The following is an 8,440-nucleotide window of genomic DNA, read 5'->3' as shown; positions in this document are numbered from 1 at the left end:
AAAGAAATGAATAAGTATATAAAAAACAAATGAAGTATTTATTGGTAAGAAACCTTTATATTGTGTAACAAACAATAATTTGACATTGCAGAAGTGTTGACTTATTAGGAAAATAGTAAGAAAACGTATATATATAATTATTATTTTATCAATTAAAACACACCAAAAACATAAGAATGCATATAAGAAAATTCCATTAGGATTAAGGTAACATAATTGTTATAAAATAAACAAAAATGATGTAGGTATCTACTTTTTTCAACATTGTTTCAAGGAATGGTTACTTTTATGTATTAAAATATTATTACACCATTATGGGCAGTAATTTTTTTTTTATATAAACTTTATAAGTAAGACAAAAAATACGTGCAGGCTGTACAATTATACCATGTGTAAATTAGCAAAATTTAAAAAATATTTCCTATCAAAATAATTCTGGCATAAAATTTAATGTAGTTAAACTTAGTTCCTAGGTTCTTAGAAAAAAATATTTTGTGTTCCCTGTAACATAATGGTACATTTTGAATTAATCAGGTAACACTAAAAGATAAAAACGACTACAATATTAATTATACTTATTATATAGTTATAAAAAATAAAAATGTAATTCCTTCAATTGTATTCAACAAAAATTGAATAAAGGAACAAAACCAGATTATTCTTCATTCAAAATTTTTAAACACTAACACTGATTATTTTGAACTTAAATAGATAATTTTACCTTCATTTTTGTTCAAATAATAAAGATTCAGAAAACGAAAAAAAAAGAATTAAAATTCAATAATAATAAAATTGTTGATTTCAGTCATATTATTAAGTACAAAAACAAAAAACTTTTAACACCCTTACAGTATATAATGAATCCCATCACCGTAACGGATGTAACCGTTCAAAGTCCCCAATAGTTGAAAATAAATACCGATGTTAATTTAAATAATTTGTACTATTTTTCTAAAATATGAATTTCATCTTCTTTGGTTGGATTATTCAATATTTTAGTGGCCTCAGGTTTCTCATCATTACTATCTGAAGATAGACTACCACTGCAATTGTTGTCGACAGTTTCCTTATTGTTATCTATGGTTTCAGTTTTTGGTAATTCATTTATATTTGTAGAATCTCCTCCGGCATAGTTTTTAGGTTTTTCAGATTCACATTGTTTTGGATTTTCTAGATGGAGTTTATTGGTTGGGGTTTCTTCTTCATCAGTATAGTAACTGTGAGATTCTCCAGGCTTCAATAGACGTCCAACATAATCATATTTTTCTAAATAAAATAAAAATACACATAAATCAAATAGAATATTATAATAAATAAATACTAAGTATACAAAAATACAGTGATGGGAAAATTCTTTTTAAAAATTAACTACTTCGAGTTCATCAAATTGAAATAAGAGTAAATTATTTATAATATATAATATTGTTAATTATAAGCTATATTTATAAAAGCTATACCTAATATAATATGTTAACAGGGATATTACCAGGGCTCGGAACTTTATGCATTTGCATCTTTCTCAGGAAGCTGCATATTTCAAATCTGATTCGATACAAATTCGTTTCATGAACCATACAGTTGAAATACAACAATTTATGTTGCATATTTTACTAAATTTATATGATTATGCATATTTAAAGATTTTGAGTATATAAAAGCATTTTATGGTAAAAATTTATAAGAAATCTACAACAAACAAGTTTTTGATAGTTGAATATTGTAAATTAAATAATTTAAAAATAAATAGCCGCCGCACACGGTTTCCTAGTCTATATTTTGAATTATACTATACCGAGTAATAGTTGAAATATTGTGTAAATGTTTATAAATATTATAAATTATAATCGTCTTATTTAATTAAAATGTTTTCAAGAATAAAATATTTATTTTTACCAATAGCTATCACTATTGCCGTCGGCGACGCTCGCCCGTATGGTTTATAGTGTTTTTACTAAGAAATAAGAATTGGCCTTTAATGACCGTAATGACCGGCCAGGTTTACAGATTCAGTATTATCAAAAGAAAAATATAAATAAAATATTTATGATTCAAAAATAACTTTTTTTTCTCTATAATTATGCTTTTAAATACATCTTTTTTAAAATAATAAATGCATATTATACCGCATATTTCATTGTTTTTTAGCGCATAAAGTTCCTAGCCCTGGATATTACCATAACAGAAACAAAATTTATACAAAATATTTGTTGTAATAGTTCACATATTGTCAGTAATAAAATTGAAAATAGGTTAGTTACTTTCAAGTAACGGAAATTTTTAATCATAACTAATTTTTGACAAAATCAATTATGTATTTTTGATGTAACTTAGAAAACTAAAGTACCTTAGATAGATCAAATTTTTATAATAGTGTTTCCTATACAAAATAAAATAATTGAAATATTTTTATTCTTTTTGAGCTATTTAAGGATATTTTCAATATCTTTACCTAAAAATGTCTATAAAAATTGTTTTGCTGGTTCAAAAAGCTTGACAATGTAATACAAGGTTCCTTTAATGGTTTTTATAGCAATTTTAAATTATTTTAGATACTTATATAATAAGCAGTTATTATTTTTGAAGTGAATACTTCATAGGCGACAGCTGCAGCAGTCCTTTTTTAAAGCTGGATTCACAGCTACGTCATGTGTCATAATGTCATGGTAATTATACGATTACAAGTTACAACCGGTTAAAAAGTTGAGCTGTAGTTAATTCTTGGTATACTCGGTTGCAACTTTGTTATAACATGATACCAAGAAAAAAAATGTCCAATCACGATACGATTTGATCGACACGACACAGCTTTGAATCCGGCTTATAACCAATATGGTTATCAGTCGTAACCATATATAATAACCAAGCCCTCGAACGACACGACACACGACGTAGCCGTGAAATCATTGCCTTATACCACTTTTCTATTACCTAGTCTGTACAAAAAGTAGATTGTCGACTGTCATGCTACCGGGTTCAGACTCGGCAGTGTTGCCAATGGTACAATATTTGGCGGGGATTACGGTAATTTGATCCTCCGTACGTAAGAGTACGAACACTACGAACTACGAACAACAATTAATCAAACATTTTTTTAGAGGAAATTCTATAACGGAAAACGTTTTGCAGTACAAACACTACAAACTCATTTGAAACGAAATTTGTAAGCGCTTGGTGCGGTATGTAAATTAACTGTGGTATATACTTCAAGACATATTATGTAACAGTTCTAATTTTAAATAAAATCAATATAGATACTTTTGATTAATAAACTAAGTCAAAATCATAGTTAAGTAAGTAAAATTAAGTATTGATAATAATAAAAAACTAAAGGGCCCATGAGACTCGCATTAAAAAGCGGAAAGTGGAAAAAGTAAAAATAAACTCAGCCACGGGTATTGGAACTGAACAAACAAAACGCCGGATCATGGCGTTGGAAATACTTAATTGTTTGGCAAACTGAGGGTCCGAATTTCTGTTATCAAACATTACCAACGTTTACCACTATAGAATTTTCTCTACGTTCTGGCGTGAGTACTGACACACTAAAATTCTTTTCATAGACAATTTTGTTATTAAAAATTTATAAAATATAAAATATTTATAGCTAAGGCTTGACAATTTAAAACAAGTTTTCTTACTATAAACAAAAAAAACCTAAAAAATATTTAAATATTGTTTTTTTTACATATAGACATGAAGTTAAAATTTTGACAAAATTAGATATTGGAACAATAAATAACGATTTTAGTTATTTTGTAATATTTTAAAAATATTGTTCATGGGTATTTCAAACTTTTAAAGTATATAATAAAATTGTATACACATAATAACAATATTTATATGTGTTTTTTAACCTAACTTATTTACTTACTTAATTTACTAATAGTAAATAAATTAATTTAACAGAAACATAAATATATTATAAATTATAGGTATATCTATAACCGTCTTTGCTCAGAATCGTTTTTCCTATTTAATGTTTCATCATTGAATTCAAATTTATCACATACATTTCTGTGACTTATTACTCAATGATGAGATGCATTAAACATCTACTAAACAGCAAAGTTTTTTTTTGTTTTTAACAGAGCTGTGATATGTATGTACTGAATTTACAAAGAAGTTTTTTAAAATGTTTTCTGTTTTTAACATTATTTTTCGAAAATGCTTCAAATTTAACTTAGATATTTTCCTGTGGTTTCAAAGTGAATCTAGTTGGTACTTTGAGGTGTAAAAAGTGAGAAATTTAAAGTATTTTTCTTAATAATTAAAAAAATGTGTAGGCTTGGTCAACAGTATTGAAAATTTAGAACAAAATTCCACTAGAAGTTGTTTCTATACCAATTTAAAAATACATGGTAAGATATTTTGTTTAAGTGTTTGAAGTTCAAATATTGACTAAATTCGACAAAATCACTAAAGTATTTAAATGTTCATGTTATACGAGACTACCCTGTTTTTTGACAACATCACAATCCTGTTATCTAAGACTACCGAAATTATACTTTCCTGTTATACAAGACTATGGCTATTATCACGACTACCACCAAAGACTACCTCCGTTATCGCGATTACCTATCATATTTAGCTGATATTATAGCTAAACGATATCCATAAGCTGCGATTATATTTATTTTATTTTTGGATTAACCATTTTGTAATATTATTATTATTTTATTGTTTTCCGTACGCCACGCAAATTTAGCACTTTGGCGTGTAACATGTAAAATACATTACGAATAATTACTATGTATTTAAATTTTTTCTTTATTTCATTCTGGCCATCCCCACAATACATATTATTAAAAAAAATATCAAAGAAGGTAGTCTCGTATAACAGGAAGTTCCATTTTGGTAGTCGTGATAACGGAGGTAATCTTGGGTGGAAGTCGCAATAACAGCCGTAGTACAAGGGATATCTTTCCATATAAAAGGAAAATACCAAAAAAAATATCAATATTTATAGCTAAAATTTAAAAATGTAATAAAAGGTTCCTCTTAAGTAGATCTTAATGAAACCCAAAAAAGGTATTTGTACAATCCTTTTTAAAATTTGAAGTTCAAATTTTAATAAAATTGGATATTTAAACTATTTAATTTATTTAAATGGTTTTAGTTAATTTATTAAATTTCAAAAATATTACTTTTGGGACTTGATACTTTTATATATTATGCTTCTTATCATATTGTACTATACACAAAAACATTTACAAAATATTTGGATTAATTTTAAGCTATTACCAATTTTTATCACAAACCTATTTAGTATTTACACTGTACTATGTACGGTAAGTCTGGTTTTACTCAAAAGTTAAAACAATAATAAATAATAGAAACGAATTATAGATACTATTATAATACTTAATCAATAATAAAATAAATGCAATGTTTTCAGCAAATAATAACTCAACCTACCTAATCATTAAATTTCAAATTTAATACATCCATTATAATGACCTACTCAATAACGAGGTATACTCGAAGTGCAGCAGAGCGGATACCTACTTCATAGTTTTTTTTTATTATTTTAAATAGTAATATTGTAATTAAACTATTGAAAAAGAAATGTATGGCACTATACATTTTATTACCTAATATAATTTAGTTTATGGTGATCTTAGAAAATAGTTACAGTAATAATAATCATAAATTAAACCTGATTAATTTGTAAGATAAAAACTTGTGACATGAAATAGTCATTCAATTATAGGTATGGATATTATGGCTGCACGGGCAATTACATAAGATGATATGTAAAAAATAAAATATATATATGTTGCTTATAAAAATCTGTTGCTATACAATATGATATGAATAGTAAAAAATGTGTTTCCCTGTTGTTAAATTTAATATTTTGATATTAGAAGTTAACTAATAAATTATATAAAGGGGGAGGGGGCTGAGGTTCAATACATAAATTCAGGATGTTACTGTATTAAGTAGATTAATAATTACTATTTAAGTGGGTCAATTATTTAAAGTAAACATTTTTTTTTGTTAAGCCAATACATAATTTATGATACTGCAGGAACTACAAAATAAAATATTTAAAGGTATAATATATTTTATCAAATATTAGCACGATAATACTGAACAGGAGTTGTCTTAAAATAAATAATATAAATCATATTTACACTTGTATGCGCCAATTAATAATACTGTGTTTATTATATTATATATGAATTATCATAAAATGAATAAGTTATCAGTATGACCCATGATGACCTATGTTTTTTTATTAAAAAGTTTTTACTTGTGTATTTTCAATATGTCAATAAGAAAAAGTTTTACAGAATAACAAATATTAAACACAGTGAAAAGAATTATTTCCTATACCTAACATATCTTTCCTAAAATGAAATATTGTATAGTATGTAAGTACATATAAAATGTATTATATATATATAATTTATGTAGGTATAATCTTTTTTTTAAATTAAAACAACTTAACAACAAAAAATCATTGAGATTCGATTAAGATTAAAAAATGAATAAATAACCAAAGAAATACAATACATGTTCTAAACTAAAAAGGTATTGTTAACAATTAGGCTAATATTTTGTGTATTCATTCATTTAATAAATTATATTTACTGTACTTTAGAGGTACAATATGCATAGACAATGCTTAACGGTGGGTAAGGAAGGATTTGGGTGGGTACCCACATGGTTTTTTTTCCATCTTTCAGAATTAATGCATACTAGGTAATTCTAACCGTTGTAGGAAATTAAAAACACAGTTACATTTAAATCATTATATAAAAAAGTTTTGAGTACAGTAATAGAAATAGGTATTAGTTAGTTTTGTTTTTATGCGATTTAAAAATATGATTCTATTCTAAACAAAAGATAGAAAGTTAGAAATTGCTAGTGAAATATTATTTTAAGTAATAATAATAAAGTATCACTACCATTAATAAAAAGGAAAAGTATTCATTAAATTCAAAACTAAAAATCAGTAATGTATTATTACATATTATGTATTCATAATATAACACCTATAATATAATCATTAACAAGTATTAGTCAATACTACAGTTTTTACTTATCTTAATACATTGTATAGTATAAGTACACACTTTGAAATCAAAATTATAAGAACAATATTGCAAGTAGGTAACTAATATTATAGTAACCTATTTACCTTTAGTTGAGTACCTACTTGATATCGAACTACATATTGATTGGTAATAAAAAAAAAGCATGTAGGTACCTGCCTAATACACAATTTATCTAATATAAATCATGATCATTTTGTTTTAACTTTTAACTACATAACTATGTATCCATAGCAAAGTGAAGAAAGTCTAGGTACTTAGTGTTGTATATTTTTAAATATGAATATTATTATTATTCACCATTTTAATATAATTTATCTAAAATGGTAGCGAGTATCAAATGTTATATTTACCCATAAATTGTGTCTCCCATTCCAACATAGACTCAATCTCTAATGAATTCAAATCACTTAGATCATCATATTCGTCTTTACCACTAACTGAAAATGTAGCTAAACCACGAGAAGCATCGTGTCCACCAAATGTTGAGTAAACACCACCTGTGAAGTAGATAAGAATTTTATTGTCCGTTTTAAATTAACTGGATTTAAGAAAGTGTAAAGTTTGAACAATCATACCGGGTCCATAGAAATGTTTTCCTTTAGTAACGTCAAACACTTTGCCATTGATCGCTACCAAAATGCGTCCGTCACCTTTGGTGCCATCAAATTCGCGCAGCTCTTGGATGGTGAAATCTCTCTTTTTCATTTTTGGTAGCGTCACATCGTCCTCTTCTTCGACTTGAGGCTCGTTGCGTTTCATGAATATTTTCATTAACAGAAACGTAATAATGGCAACCAGACTGCCATTCAATAACACCTTAAGCCAGAAGCTCACACTGTACAAGTCGTAAACTCCATCCACGGCATCCGACACTCCATCGCCCACGTTTGATGACATTATTGCAGTAAGACAGAAAAAAACCGTAATCGTATCTAGGATACAAAACTATCCAATTTTCGAGATGCAAAAAAACTGCAAAAAAAAAAAAAAATAAATCGACGTAATAGCCGCTCTAATTATTATTTCACTAACTAGGTATAGGTGGGAAAAAAACGATCAGCCGGCTAACGCAACACGGCGACGAGAATAGTTACAATTGTGTGAGCAAATAATAATTACGTCGAACGTTTCCCCGACTGGTTTCGTCGTTTCATACGATCAGTGAACGCCGCCAATGAATGTCAATAATATTATAATAGATACAATAGGTAGGAATATTTCAATAGTTCAATGAGTGACGACTATTATAATTGCTGACTGCAAGCTGTTTACTTTCGACGAGATAACACAGCGTTTCGAGCACGGATTATCGTAAATTTTACTTTTTTTTTTCCTACAACAACAGTACAACGAAATAAAATGTGATCGTGGAGGTGGAA

The 8,440-nt window shown here is 26.9% G+C and overlaps 1 protein-coding gene across 2 annotated transcripts; it reads right to left on the bottom strand.

Moving 5' to 3' along the window:
* Positions 1–776: 776 nt before the first annotated feature.
* Positions 777–8,400, bottom strand: LOC132933466 (membrane-associated progesterone receptor component 2-like). Of its 2 annotated transcripts, none has more exons than XM_060999740.1 (4): positions 8,094–8,400; positions 7,637–8,033; positions 7,412–7,558; positions 777–1,266 (listed from the first exon to the last, which is right to left on the bottom strand). In XM_060999740.1, the coding sequence occupies exons 2-4, from the start codon at positions 7,956–7,958 to the stop codon at positions 944–946; spliced, it is 792 nt and encodes a 263-aa protein (XP_060855723.1). In that variant the 5' UTR covers positions 7,959–8,033; positions 8,094–8,400; the 3' UTR covers positions 777–943. The 2 variants fall into 2 exon arrangements, with proteins under 2 accessions (XP_060855723.1, XP_060855722.1); XM_060999739.1 differs by having other exon boundaries at positions 8,181–8,400.
* Between the last annotated feature and the right edge of the window lie 40 nt (positions 8,401–8,440).

This window comes from Metopolophium dirhodum, chromosome 1 (genome assembly GCF_019925205.1).
Source record: "Metopolophium dirhodum isolate CAU chromosome 1, ASM1992520v1, whole genome shotgun sequence".
NCBI lineage: Eukaryota > Metazoa > Arthropoda > Insecta > Hemiptera > Aphididae > Metopolophium > Metopolophium dirhodum.
Note: the sequence above shows the minus strand (reverse complement) of the source record. Positions and strands in the feature narration are given on the sequence as shown.